At 40.6% G+C, this 15,561-nt stretch overlaps 1 protein-coding gene across 1 annotated transcript in view; it reads left to right on the top strand.

The window, feature by feature from the left end:
- mmp17a (matrix metallopeptidase 17a) overlaps window positions 1-11,950 on the top strand; it is a 198,326-nt gene extending 186,376 nt beyond the window's left edge. The window contains exon 11 of the mRNA XM_074691085.1: window positions 8,667-11,950. Within this exon, the coding sequence (XP_074547186.1) occupies window positions 8,667-8,992 (326 nt within the window). The 3' untranslated portion in view covers window positions 8,993-11,950. The remainder of the gene's footprint in view (window positions 1-8,666) is intronic.
- Window positions 11,951-15,561: the final 3,611 nt, after the last annotated feature.

The following is a 15,561-nucleotide window of genomic DNA, read 5'->3' on the forward strand; positions in this document are numbered from 1 at the left end:
ATTCCCAGACACACACAGGTAGACTCCAAGTGCAAAGACAAAGAGGAAAAAAGTAGAAAATAAAGAGAGAGCTTCTGCAGCGTGCAGCCACTTGAGTGGCACCTAGCAACAGATGAAATGAAAACAGGATCAAACCAGCCGTACCATTTCAGTATTTGTTCCTGTGTCCCTGTGTGGAACAAAAATGAAAGGCCCATAAAACAGGACACTGTCATTCATCAGATCTATTTACTCTTTCAGGAGTTTGTTTTGGCTCTGGAAATGAGTGCACCTTAAGTACACTGACCTCAGACACTAATTCACATCATTTCAAGAGCCACCAAGAAGTGAATGACAGAAATAATCCTTAAAACACATACTAGAAGAGCTTCTTATTAAAGTGCCATCACAGTGAGCTTCAGTCCTTCAGCCTGGCCACTGATTCCCTCTCATCTAAATAATCTGAAAACAAACTGTACCTCTGAAGTGGATTCGAGCGTTATTAGTCAGGAGTAGTTGACATGTGATGTGTGATCAGGACTCTGGTCATCTGCCTCTGTGGAAAAGAAAGGAGAATATAAAGAAGACAGAGTTGCACTCATCTCTACAGGCCTTCCAATAACACTGATCAGGGGATAAGGGGAGATGCACTGTGAAGTGTGTGTACTTTAGGATTTCTATCTCTGAGAGGATCAAGGTCAGTCCTGGACTGAGGGAGTGAGGATGTTTTCAGAAAGTGAGGAAATTAAGGTCAGTCCTCGCTGCAAAGGACCTCACAAAGCTATTTTGGGGCAGAGTGTGTTATAGTCGAGGAAGTGAGAGAAATGACGATGTAGCTGGTCCTCAGACATTTGGAGGTAGAATATGGGTCTGTGAACTCCAGAGGATACCTTATTTAAGTCCAACAAGGCAGAGCCCTGTTTGAATATACTCGCATGATTAGAAACAGGAAATAGACTATATAGGAACACCAGAACCTTCACCCATTTATATGGCCGCGTCAGTGTCACTTTACATTATAGGTACGAGCATTTTAGTTCTGTTTTTGAAAAATAGAGTTACAGAGCTTACTCTTTCATTGGACCCCTGTCCTGAGCCAGTGTGCCTTGGCATTCACTCTGAAACACACCACTATAAAATGACATCTGACCTCATGATTGTGTATTACCCATAATGCTCTGGTACCAAAATTCCACTTCGGGTGGGTGTGGATCAGTGGTGGGGTCACTGGCACTAGCAGTGCCTACTATTTTGGCTGAAAGTTAATCTGTAGTGGTTAGTATGTAAAAACTTGCAAAATCTGCAGTGTGCCAAAAATCCCCAGATGTCCTACTGATCCAGGAAAATTTCTCAGTTTGCAATAGACCAGTCTACCTGGCATAATGTTTCCCACAATGCACTAACATTGTTTGTCTATGCGGTTTGGTAAATTACCGTCATCTACTGGAACGAGTCAGAATTACAGCTACAATACAACAACACTAACGTTAGACGGTCTGTGAGATAGAAGTGAAGTGATGATATAGATCTTGTCACTTCCAGTCGTAAAAGAGGTGTTTACTTCTACAAATTCATAAAACCCAAATTAACCAATACTTCATTTTTTCAAACCATACGTGGATTAGCCTATGTGAAAAACGAAAATACCCTCCAGATTTCTTTTTAGGAAATGATATAATTTTTTGTAAGATTAGAAATCAAATATGGTGATTCTGCTGTGGTATGATTTACATAATAATCAAAATGCCGCGATCCACCCAAAGTTTGTTTTCAACAATTTTAATAAAGGCAAAATAAAAAATAAAAAATCCTTCAGCTGTAGCTCTGCTTTCCAAAACTGAAAACCAGAGTAGTGTACTACAAAACAGAGCCAACAGAACAGTTATATATTTTAGTTTTGCATATTTGGAATCTTATTTCCAAAAGATGTGCTTGGCTGCACATAAGTACTCACAACCCAGGTCAGGTTTTGCTTTGTTTACACTGTAAACCCTGATACCGTAAAAAAAACTAAGTAATAAAATGTGAAACCCAAGTTATTTTAGGTCAACATCTTAAGTAGTTACAATAATTACAGAAATTCACTCTACTGAATGTCTTTAATCAAATAAACCTGATGCGTATTTGTTAAAAATTATAATATTAAGTAATTTTTAAAAAATCACTCATGGTTACATACGCCATCTCAACAAAAATCAGTTCTAAATTCATAACTTGATTAACGGTGAGTGAGGAGGGAAGACATTAGATATGAGACCCTGCTGTACATTGATATACTGTTCCTCAGGGAGCACTGACTGGTGGTCTGTGCTCTGTGGCATGGGGTCTTGTGGCACACTTTGGCAGTGTGTGCCTAATGGTAATATATTTATAAATGAAATTTTTGACTGGACTATCATGCTTTCTTGGCCAATTTTAAAAAAGAAAAATGAATATTTATTTATTTTCAACGCAGACAGCCAGTCCTTTAAAAAAATGGACGTCATCTTGCTCATTGGCTCAAAGTGAGGTTGCCACAAAAACTGCTCCCCCTGGTGGCTGGCTGCAGTACAGTACTCTCCAGTCATTCCAGATGGGCTGTGGTGGTTTCTGTGGTTTATCACATCTGATTGTTGTGGTGGTTTGAAGATCTCAATTGGCTGTCTTGTCTGTAGTCTTTTTTTTCTAAAATGTTTCATTTACATTAGTTATTCAGGATTAAAAATTAGGTTTTATGTCACATTAAACAATGATTGACAGCTGCCATTCTTGTGTGTTTTTTGGGGGGCTGTAAAATATGTTGGGAGGTAGAGTCAACAAGTGATTAGACTCTCGAAAATAAAAATAAAAATCTATTTTTGTCACCAAACTCCACTCAGATTCTCCCACAATCCCTCACAGTCTCTTTGAGATCATAACTGAAATAATATTTTAGTCATGAAATGATTGTCACATATATTCTGCACCAAAAGCTGCTGTGGGAGAAAATCATCACATGGATGAAGTCCTCGAACGCTGGACATCATAAATGTAATATCAGAATCCCTCCTTCATCATCCTCCCACTCACTGTATTGTCTTCCTTCCTGCCTCATGAAAACTATAGAAACTGAAGGCTGGAGCTGCATGGAACAGGATTCAATTTGTTTCTTTTAAGGCAGAAATATTGAATGTGGAGTTAATGATGGGCTTCAGGGCCGTCTTCAACAAGAGACCATTCTTCACCTTCCTGATGCTCCCCCACCTTTTTTTCATCAAATCAATCGAATCAATTATCATTACAGTTTCTATTTAAGACGATGAATGACTCCCATCACCACCACGTTGAGACTGGATCGTATTCAGAGATCAGGGTTTCATTAAGCTGATAACGGGATGCGGAGTTACACTCAATTACAGTGCTTTCATTATGTCCTGATGTTGTTTTGATTCCACAAAGTCTTTTTTTTCATGAAACTATGCACACATTCATTTTTCCTCTTCCCTAATCTGTTACATTTTATTTGCAAATGCAAAACGAGCGTGTGGTTGAATAATTTCCCCTTCATTATTTGTAATTATCATTTCAAGTTTCACTTCGTATAAACACTGAAGCAGTTTTTATTATAGTGGAACATGTTGCTTTGTGGGGGCTTTGTTCCTGCAAATTTTCATCTTAAGCACACACGGTGGTGAGTTTTGTGCTTTCCTCGCCCCATGTGGTATTTCAATGACTCTAATTAACTAAGATACCCTGAAGTGAGAGGAAAGGCGCAGTAATAGCTGTGTCAGTAGCAATCAAGTGACACGGCGCAATTACAGTGTCAGAGAAGTCCAGGGGGCGTCACACACACATGCAGAGACTCCATTAATAGTTTTTAAGCCATTTTTATGGAACACTTCAGCCAGATTTTGGGATTGTTCTTCCAGACCCAAAGTGATAGATCCAGTATCTGCTCCAGTCCCCTGCCCCCTCCCACCTGTGTGTCTAATCCCTGGATGATCGGTGAGTGGTTCTATAATTAGAGGTGCATTTCATGTCCGTGGGGTAAACTTTTTGAAAAAAAAAATTGCAAATCATGTTTTGGAATTTGCAGTTTTTGTGGAGTCTGATTTCTCAAATGTCAAGTTTAGTCTTCAAAATAAACTCTAGAAACATTTTTGTGTTTATTTTTTTCTGTATTATTGGTTTAAAATAATCATTAAACATGGCAAAGGCGTTTTAAGAACTAACTTATTAATTCATATGGATAAAATAATTCACTTTGTGTGTGCCTGAGAAATCATTTTAATCGTGTTTCCCACTGAAAAAAAAAACATAAATCAGCAATGGTTTGCTCCAAAGTCACATGATTTCAATCCACTGAGGTCACATCCTTTTTGGTGGGAACCTTGAAGAAAGTGTAGCATGTTTCAGCTCCTCCTCATTGTCTGTACATGGGGTGCATCAACTGTTCATCAACTGTGTTAGCAACATTTTCTGCTGTTCTTACTATAGATGTTATAAAGACCAAACTGTGAAGAAAATGAGCAAATATAGACTGTGTTAGCATCAGTAAATGTAGTGTTGTAGAGACTGGTTTCTCCCATCAACCATGTTACCATGTGTTGTCAACAGGTCCCATATCCTGCTCCTTTTCTGCAGTTTAATATGGATCATTGATGTCTTCATGAAATGGTAGTAACATGTTTTGGTCTAAAAAGTCAATAAATCAAGCACAGCAGCATTGTTTCCAGGCTCTCATAGCCCCTCTGTTCAGAACGCTCTGGTTTAGTGGGCGTGGCCTTCATATGTAAATGAGCCACCGCTGATACCGCCCCACTCTTCAGCATCACTGAGAGCGGCGCCACAAGCTCTGAGTGCACAATGTTTAGAAAACAGCGAAGCTCGTTTATCGTAAAATTACAGGCTAAAACAACAGGCCAGCCGCAGCTGAAGTTAGCATCCTGAAGCTAACACAGAGACGGGGGGGGACACTGAGGAAAAGCTCTTACATCTGCTCCACAGCACACAGCATTTAAAATACTCACATTTCCAGGGTCTGAGGTTTGTTGGTGGATGGTTGGTAATGCGTCTGGGTTCAGAACCAGTCTATTCTCTAGCCCTCTGTTGCACTGTCCAAAGTTGGAAAAGCAGTCGGCCGTGAAGTGACTAGCACACACATGCACAGTTTTACTGAGTGTAGCTGGCACATTTCCTTCATAAATGAACTCTAGACACTTAGACTTGTCTTCTTCTGAGATGGGAAGCGTGTGCATGGAACTATGTGGCTGTTTACAGCCAAAAACAAAGCAGTGATGGCTCTTCAACTTTGGCATTCTCTTCTCTCCAGCAGTGGGGAGGGGAGTGGGCAGAGAGGGGGTTCGGGGGTATCTGCATGGGTGGACCAATCAGGTCAGACTTGCTCCTGATTGGTCAATAAAGGAAATTGCTGATGTCGGCAAATCCCCAAATTCCAAACAGCTTGTTTAAGGTCAGGATTTTACATTCACAAGCACTGCTAAGTACAGGTTTTGTCATTAAACATCACATTTTGTGGGCTGGGAGGAGAGCCAAAGACCCATAAATTTCACCAAAAGACTTAATATAGTGATTTTTGCATAATTGGGACCTTTAAATTTTGGCTAAGCTGTGGCATAAATGATGAGGGACTTTTCAAGGGAGTGCAGTCTGACATAAAAATGTTGAGTACCTCTAAATTCAGTATAATATGGATTAATGGTGAAAAATAGTCATAACTTTTGTTCATAGCATGGTTGACAAAATTATGCTCCAATTTTTTTATACCTAAATATTTAAGAATTCATTGGAGCTTAGGCTTGCCGACTAATGAATTTAGTACATTCCAGGTGTATCATTTGGAGTCAGATCAGATAGAATATGAAACAAAAAAAAGGACAGATTATTTTTTCACTTTTTTGTAGACCTGAAATGTTCCCTTAATTATAGAATCACTCTGGTGTGTTCCCTCCTGCTGCTGCTCACATTTGCCGCCTCTTCCAATGCTAAATCTTGAAGCCATCCCGAGCAAATTTATTGTCTCCACCTCAGCTGCTCTGCGCAACAACCAAGTGTATACAGGACGCATCTGCCACCTGCAGTCTGGCCCGGATCATCTGTCACAGTTTGTCATTGAATCCCTGCCATGTGACAATAACTAACAGCCGCTGAAATGTAAAGTCTTGTGACAACACATGATGGGCTGCTAAACGCTGTGGTGTGCCAGCTCGCTGTTATTTCTTACAGGATGCTGACTCCTTTCCAAGCAGCTGGTGCTCCATGTTGTTGGTGTCAGTCGAGTCTTTTCTCATGAGAAATAAAGAATCTTTTATATACCGATACAGACTCATCAGGTTAATAAAATGTTTCATTTTTCTTTACTTCTTCCTCATCAAGGTCAAACAAACTGAAACTGAAGGACACCAAAACAATATTCTCTACAGACTTGTAACTTTTTAACCTCTAAATTTTATCACTAACTTAAAAGCTACAATTTCAGTGCAGGGCAAGACCAGAAAACAGAGGTGTTTGTAAATTAAGTGATATTCTTTACCCTAACTAGTAGGGCTGGGACAATACGCTTTTCTAACAATTTGATTCTTTTACAATACTTCAATTTGAAATGCCATTATTCAGTATTTGCGATTTGTAGTTCAATTTTTAACCCCAGATTATGTGGAAAAGTTAGATGTTGATGTCTATAGACATTATCAGGAGCCACATTTGAGTCAGTTTTTAGGATTTATTCAGGGGATCTGACTTCTCTATATTTTTACCCCAGCTTAGAAACAACGTCTAAAGTTAGGAGCTTTAATTTGAAAAATAAAATTGAGTGTTTAATTAAAAAAATCACAATTTAAAATTGTTAAACAAGAAATCCTGATACTTCGACACGATGATTTTTTTTTTTCTCCCACACCTACTATCTGTAAATGTGTGCACAGTGAAAAATCCTCATCTAAAAATGGCCGGTAGGTAAACAAAAGTCAGCTGTTTTATTGACTCCCCCCATGCAAGTTTTAAGGCCAGTTGGAAAAATTCCACAAACTCACATTTTGCACTGTTGAGACTTAAAAAAGAATAGTTTAAAAATGCAAAAAAAAAAAAAAAGGCAAATGAAAAAATAGGAGTGACACAAAAACATTCGAGTAAGCAGTTTTTTGCAAATAACAATAAAAGGTAAGCAGTCTGTTCATCAGCATATAGAAAGTTCAAGCCCACAGCGCTTAAAAGACTAAATCTGCTCTAAAATATGTCCTGGAAACACTCACATCAAGCATCAACAAGAACGATGGAGCTCTACATCACTGAGTCCTTTTTTTAAAGCTTGATTTCTATTTTCGGGGATTTTCAGGGATTTTTAGAGCTGTGGTCTTGCATCTGTTGCTCCACTTCTGCCCTTCTGCACTGAACAAGACAGTTATAGCACCAACTACAGGCTTGGCATGCTTACTACGGCGTTTTCAGTCCCTCATCATTTCTGTCTAAATGCTGATTTTTTACTCTGCTTTTTTGTGTTTTGGGATGAGTTGTGTAAACGGAGGCTGCACAAGCCTACTGGAGAAATGTTTCTTATTCGCCTCTGAATTCATTACGTGGGCTGGTTTAGACCTCCTGACTGGCTAGTTTTGGCCAAGCAGCAACCTCCAGTCAAAGAATATGAGACAATACTGAAGTGCTAAAATCTGCTGTTTCTCCAGTGTTCGCTTGAGGCTGGCTTTAGAAGTACTGGAAGTCACATACACACCAAGTTAACCAAGTTAACCAAGTTAATCTATTTACAGCCTGGTTCAAAAAACATCTCCTGTCTGAATCACGAGCATTAGTTTTGGCACCCACTGTACGGGGGGGGACTCTACACCAAGCCCTAGCCACTACCAATATGGCCGCCATAGCCGATGTGCTTCATTTTCTATTTCAGAAACAGATTGGTGACATCAGCGAGACTATGTCCATGTCTATACCTTATTATTATTTTTTTAATTTAACAGAATAAATAGCCTTATTTTATTTATCTAATTTACATGACAAGATGTCATTTGTACATCATCAAGTTCGCATTTCTCCTTGCTCCTTTCACAGGCACACAAACACGGACGCCCAAATACAGACACAGACAAGTACACTTAGTATAGCCGACAGAGAGCTGGAAAGCGTATGTCCGGTCTGTGGTTTTGGCCCTAGGGCCATATGTTTGACACTCTTGGGCTAGATTCTTACCCCTGGGGACACTTTGGAGAACTGCAGGGGCTCATTGAGAATATTCCGTGTTATTTGAAACACCAGGCACTTATAACTTTATACATTGAAACATCTCACGTGTAGTATAGCTTGTGTGTGTGGTTTAGCACAGTAATAAAATGGGTTTTGGAGGGAAGGTAAAAATAAAAAAAGTTCAGACTGAGCCGACAAAATGCCATCCAGGCGAGGCAGAAAACATGTAAATGCTTCCATTTTGTATGCTAAACAGCTGAATGGTTGATTTGGCAGCTTACCACATGGTGTGCTTTTCAGTTACAGGGTTGTTATTTAGTAAATTAGACACTGATGGCACAGCGCTGCATTGTTCTTCCTCTGCTACGCGTTTTCTCTCCCTACACTAATATTTTGCACCTCTCAGGGGGTACTTGGCTGGAAAAACATCCTGCTGTATTGTTTTCTGTTCCCTGTTTTACACACACACACTCACACACACATTAATTCCAACCCTCTGCTCCTTCTCCCTGTAGGCTCGTCCTATTTCTTCAAGGGGAAGGAGTACTGGCGAGTGCCGGGCAGTGACATGGAGGTGGAGGCAGGATTCCCCCGCCTCATCGCCAAAGACTGGCTGCTGTGCACAGAGATGCAGTCGGACTCTCCGGACACGGAGCCCAAAAGCACGGAGACCAGAGGCAACGTGCACCACCACCCGGACCACGCAGAGAACGGGTTCGAGGTGTGCTCCTGCACCTCTGACACCGCGTCGCCTCTGGGTGCCCGTCCCTCCCCGTCCCCTCTGTGGCTGCTGCCACCTCTCTGGACACTCTCACTGGCCCTCCGCTCTGAACTTCTATGATGCCAAAGCACGGGACGCAGTTCCTGAGCTGACTGGTGGGGGGGCCAGAGGACCCCGAGTGGAAGCAAAAACCAGAACATTTTGTTCTTCTATCATTTGGTATCTTTATCGCTTCTTTTGCTGTTATTTATTTGACATGTCGTTTGGTGGGCACTGACAACTTGAGTAGTCATTTTTGTAGACATCAGTTCACCCACAATGCTTTGCAGAGTTTTTTCTGAATAGTCACATAGCATCATCTCTGAGGGAGACGCCTTCTGAATAGAAATGTTCACCCACATGTGCAGCTGGTGTGGAGCGGCAGTGACTCAAATACAAACTGTATCAGGCTCACACTTTCAATCCTACATCACATTACAGATTCTTCTTTACGGCGTAGGCTCACTTCAGCTAACTCCAGTTTTATCAGAATAACCAAAAACACGTTTTCACACCAAACTGTCGTGGTATCCAGCCATGGATCCAAACAGTTTCTACCTCCACCCCCTGTCACATACAAGGAGAGCAGAATGTCATCTCTCTTTTTCAGTATAAATCCAATCTGTAATCTGATTTAAAGAAACTCAGTAATGTGTTTGCAGAAAACAAAGTCAGCATGATTCTGGATAACCTGCTGAAGTCAGGGGGATTATTTCCTCCGTGGTTGAAAGTTACAGTGAGAACAGTTCAAACTGAGTCTGTATATTATCCAGAGAACATGAGAGCTGTTTCTGCGAGGACAGTTCTGCTGAATTTGAAGCTGTAAAGAGTTTATTTTCACTGCTCTGTGCAGCGTTCAGCTGTAGTGGACGGGGGATGTTGCAGAAACTGTGGACATGAACACAAATCTGCGCGCACGGCAGGACTGAACTAAAGTTGACAAAGTATGTTGGGCAGCTGCTCTTTCAATAAACCCCAGAACACACACACACACACACACATATTCATCCACCAACTCGTCAGCTTGATGACAGGCTTGTGATAAGCGTGATGTTCTGGCTCCAGCTCTCACAGAAAGTGTTGGACTGTCAGGTCAGTGGATTGTCTCCGTCAGCGTCGCTCATACTCTAAAGAGAGCAGCTCATGTGCTCACGTCTTCAGAATCTGTGTATCATTTGTTTGATTGATGTTCAATTATGAATCAAAAAACAAAACATTGAATAACAGTTGTTTTTTTTTTTCCTTTTTAAAATGAAAGCAAATAAATGAAAATCCATTTGTTTCTCAGTATTCCATTTGATCCTTTAGATCAAATAAAGGGAAAAGCGCAGATGAAGCTGGCTTCATGGTAGTTGCTTTTGCAATGATGGGCAGCAATGTTTTGATTCAAAGGAGCTAAAGGAGTGATGAGATGACAACTGAAAAGGTAGAAGGTAAAAGGTAGCATGAGAGTGAGTGTTGCATCTTCACAGAGAAGGCGCTGGGAGATGTTTCTCGTGGTGGTTTTCCAGCTCTCTGTCCGCTATATGGAGTGTACTTGTCTCCGTCTGTATTTGCGCACAAGGAGAAATGGGATGATGTACAAATGACATCCCGTCATGTTAATTAGATAAATAAAATAAGGCTATTTATTCTGTTAAATAAAAAAAATAAGGTATAGACCTGATTTATGGAAGAGGTCATTCTAAATTACTTCTGCTGTGATCTGGAGCTATATGGAAAATAAGATTGACTTGACTTCCAGGCCCACCTCCCCTGTATAATGGTAGGGGAAACATTGTATTGCAAAACACACAATCAAATGCTTCATGGACAGTTTGATCAAGTTGATCCTCTCAGCACCATCATTATGATGACATTCAAACAGTGACTGATATTGAATACAGTTATGGAATCCTTCAGAATCGCTCCTTTAGCTTTATCGAATCAAGCAGAGCTGTCCATCATCATGAGTGCAACTTCCTTCAAACCGGCTTCATCCACACTCTGGACAAAGAAGCTACAACTTTCAGATTGCAATGATCGGGGAAATTAAAGGTCCCATATTGTGCTCCTTTTCTGCAGTTTAATATGGATCACTGATGTCTTCATGAAATGGTAGTAACATGTTTTGGTCCAAAAAGCCAATAAATCAAGCACAGCAGCATTGTTTCCAGGCTCTCATAGCCCCTCTGTTCAGAACGCTCTGATTTAGTGGGCGTGGCCCTCATATGTAAATGAGCCACCTCTGATACCGCCCCGCTCTTCCACGTCACTGAGTGTGGCGCCATGTGCTCCGAGTTGAGAAAACAGCGAAGCTCATATTTCCTTGATAAATGAACTCTTACCACATGGGAAGCTTGTGCATGGAACTATGTGGCTGTTTACAGCCAAAAACAGAGCAGTGATGGCTCTTCAACCTTGGCATTCCCCTCCCCATTGCTGGAGAGATTTCTCCCCAGCAACAGGGAGGGGAGTGGGTGGGGAGGAGGTTCGGGGGTATCTGCTCCGGTGCATATTTTGTGGGCTGTGAGGAAAGCCAAAAACCCAAAAATTTCACTAAAAGACTTAATAAAGGGATTTTTGCATAATATGGGACCTCAGCCCGTGGCCCGCAATTTATCTTCCCTTTATTTGATCTTTATAAACAAACGGATTATTGAAAAACAAACAGATTTTCATTTATTTGTTTTCATTTCAAGAAGAAATAAAAGAAAAAACAAACCATTTTTCACTGTTTTGTTTTTGGATTCATAATTAGAATACCAACTTAACAAACAATACACAGATTCTTCAGGGTCATCATTTCCTCCTGTGGTTTAGAAGCATCCGCTGCTCGTGGTGAGGTTGTGTTAAATTCAGATGAGGTCATGTTACTGATTATTTTACGCTGACAGTCACAGAGTTTCAAAAATGTCTTTTCTGACTGTTTCTTTAATCATTGTTAGCTCCTTCTGAAGACAAGAGTCACGGCCTGACCCTTGATTTATTCTTGCTGTAAAGATATATTTACCTATAGACTGATATATTTGAGTTGATCGGTCCTGCAGGTATTGCAGAGCCAAGTGGACTGTGTATATTTTAAGCTGTGTTTTCTTATGTAAAATATTTTTATAAAAAATAATAAAACACTTCTGAATGAGTTTGGTCTGTGGAGTGAGTTTGGAGAGGAGCTGTGTGTGCGGCAGTGTGTAATTATTTCATGATCCTGAACAGGAGCCCGGCCTTGAAGACAGATGAAGGTAACGTGACAGCTTGCAGTCGCCAACTGGGAGCTGCTCTGCTTCTCTCTGATGCTCTCCTTAAGCTTGTTTCCTCTTGTAGTGGTCAACATCACATCAGTGGAAGCACACGCTCACTCAGGGAGGCTTCATCAACAGACTCACTGGAAGAAGATTAAACAGCCTACCTAACTTTAGAAATTAAAAAATAAAGAATAAGAAAAGTTACAACACCTGTTCCAGGAGAATTCAATGGATCACATGCTGCTGATCAAAGGTAACTGGATGTGTGTGAAGCACACACATCAGCACGTCCTGGAGGCTGCGGGGGCTCGGCATCAGCTGGTCAGGAGGTTGCAGATCCTCTCCCAGCTTCAGCAGGTCACATGTCAAAGTTCCCTAAGGGCCTGTGTCCACCAAGGTTATAATAGTTTTGGATTTGTCATTATAGTTTAGTTTTAGTTAGTTTTGACATTTTATTTTCCATTACAGTTTAGTTTTAATTAGTTTTAGAGCGGGCATTCTAGTTTTTATTTAGTTTTGATTTTTGCAACAAGGCGTAGTTTTAGTTTAGTTTTAGCTTAGTTTCAGTTTTTCATACCTTATTAACCAGGTGCAGGATTCAAAAAGGTCAGAGTAATTATTTTGTAATATTGTTTATTTTTAAGTCCAACATAGAGCTCACTGCTCAGTCAATGCTGATACTGAACTGTTGGCTGCTGCCTTAAACACAGGAAAATAATATAAACTTAGTATAAAAACTATAAGCATAAATTATATAAAATAATGTTGACATAAATTACATACAAATAATATTAACATAGATTATATAAAAAAAATATATAATATGAGCTCAAATAAATAAAAACGTGGACTCTGTAACAATAAAGGCAGACTCAAATACAATAAAAACTTGGACTCTGTAACAATTCAACTATTACAGATGCTCTGATTCATTGCTCCACTACGTTTCGTCGCAGCACAGAGCACAGCCAGTCAGTGCAGTAAACAAGCTCGTCCCTATACGCCGCTATGATGGTGCTGTGCGGCGCTGACAACTGCCAAAAACTGTCTAAAATTGGTTGGGAAAATCCATCTGATTAATTTAAATCCTAAAGGCTATTAATATTGTCAAAAACTATAACTAAGGGAATTCTGTCTATCATTTTAGTTAGTTTCAGTTAGTTTTGTGAACACAAGATACATTTTTAGTTTACTTAACGTTTTAGTTTTCTTTTCTAGTTTTTATTAGTTTGAGTTAACTGCAATGTATTTTGAATTTTAGTTTTCGTTTTTAGTTTCGTTTTAGTTAACTATTACAACCTTGGTGTCCACTGACGGCAGACTTTAAGAGATCATGTTTTCTTTACAAAAAATGAGGGGGTGCCTCTTTATGTACAGGATTTCTAGGCACAATCAAGTGGAGGAGGGAGTCAGGTACAAGGGTCTCAGGATCCCATCTCTGCTTTTTGCAGACGATGTGGTCCTGTTGGCCTCATCAAACAGTGACCTCCAGCTCACACCGGGGCTGTTTGCAGCCGAGTGTGAAGCAGCTGGGATGAAGTCTGAGGCCATGGTTCTCAGTCGGTAAAGGGTGGACTGCCCACTCCAGGTTGGGAGAGAGTCTTTGCCCCAAGTAGAGGAGTTCAAGTATCTCGGGGTCTTGTTCACAAGTGAGGGGAAATGGAGAGATCAACAGACTGATCAGTGCGGCATCGGCAGTTGATGCGGCCGCTATACCTGCCTTTTGTGGTGAAGAGAGAGGTGAGCCAGAAGGCAAGGCTCTCAATTTACCGGTCAATCTACGTTCCAACCCTCACCTATGGCCACGAGCTGTGGGTCATGACCCAAAGTACAAGATCACGGATACAAGCGGCTGAAATGAGTTTCCTCTGCAGGGTGTCTGGGCTCAGCCTTAGGGATTGGGATCGTAGCTCAGACATCCAGGAGAGGCTCAGAGTAGAAACTAACAAAGCTAATTACTCAGGTCTGGACCAGCAGCTGCAAAATATCAGTGATATTTAAATTTTATATGAAATCAATAAAAATGTAGTGCTACAGCTAATTCAAAACTAATTTGACTTTCACCAATGATGGAAGCAGGAGGTCCGCGGTGTGCGGATGATCATTTTAGTGGCTTGCAACCTGAAGGTCCAGGAACCTTTATTTTCTGCTAAAACATTCCCAAGAACTTCAGCAGTATCTTGACTTACAAGTGACCCAACTAACAAGTTTTACAAGTCCTTTAGTTGAGCGCTAAAATTCAAGTCACATGCCACAGTGAACGCCACAGTGAACGCCACAACATCCATCCTGCACCCTGTGTCTCAATCATTCACTCTGAGCGGTTAGCTCACACTGGAAGCATCATTGTTGTGCTCACATTTGTTTCTCAGTTATTTTGCAAAATGTTCAGACTTTATTCAAAAGAAATACCCAGAAAAAAAAAAGAAAGAAATGTAACTGGGCTTTTTGATGACTCTTGCCTAACTCATTTAGAAACATCCTAATAGAGGATGAAGAGCTGATTGGACAGGTTCCTATTAAAAACCTGACGATGAAAGTGTGGAAAGAGTGGAGAAAAGAGGAAAAATCAGCCAATAAGATTAAGTCATTAAGTTCTGCAAATGGATTCATTGACACTTGAAAGGAGAAGAGCTGTAGTGGCAAAGTTTTCATGGGTTAAAGCCGTTTACAACAAGTCTGGATCAGATCAGCTTTGACCAGCAACAGGCCAGACGGCAGAGAACAACCTGTTTTAGCTTCAAAAGGAGCCCGTTGATTGATGACTGTCAGTAGGCTGCGTCCTTTCCAAACAGCTTTAGATCATCATGAAATACTGATAAAACATGTAAAGGTATGAAAAGCAAAACTAGCTCTTCCTCTGTTTGAACAGCCGCTTGTCAACTGGATCTCCACTGACACGTCCAGCTGAAGGTCTCCAGTTTACAGGGTCACTCTTTAAACTGGAACACCGGGAGCTGACAGAGACACATTCACACGAAGATGAATGTTTGGGAGTGTTGGAAATGAGGTGAGGTGTGCAACATATATCTAAGTGTCAATTTTACTGTTTTCCCACACTTCAATATCTGTTAGAAGGAACCGGGTACAATGCAACTGTAAACTCTGTCATTTTCGAAAAGACTGCTATCCTGACAGGGTGCTCTTCACTGTAGGTTCAGCCCTTTTTTCCAAACTGCTGCCTTTCAAACCATGAAGGTTACTTCACAGATATGGTTTGTCACTCAAAATGATGTCTCAGCTCTAAATTTCTCAAATACTTAAATTACTTCTTGCTGGAAATGTGATGCTATCAATCTGACCAAAATACCTAAAAATGTAATAATCTGACTCCATTCTCCTCTCACCTCTTTTCACGCAGTTTGTTGATGGGAAAGGATCAGGAGACGTCCTGGTTCTCAGTTGAACACAAAGAATATGCATTTA

The sequence above is a fragment of the Halichoeres trimaculatus genome, unplaced genomic scaffold, assembly GCF_033239565.1.
Source record: "Halichoeres trimaculatus isolate MK-OKI-2021-1 unplaced genomic scaffold, fHalTri1.1 fHalTri1_scaffold_16, whole genome shotgun sequence".
NCBI classification, from domain to species: Eukaryota; Metazoa; Chordata; class Actinopteri; order Labriformes; family Labridae; genus Halichoeres; species Halichoeres trimaculatus.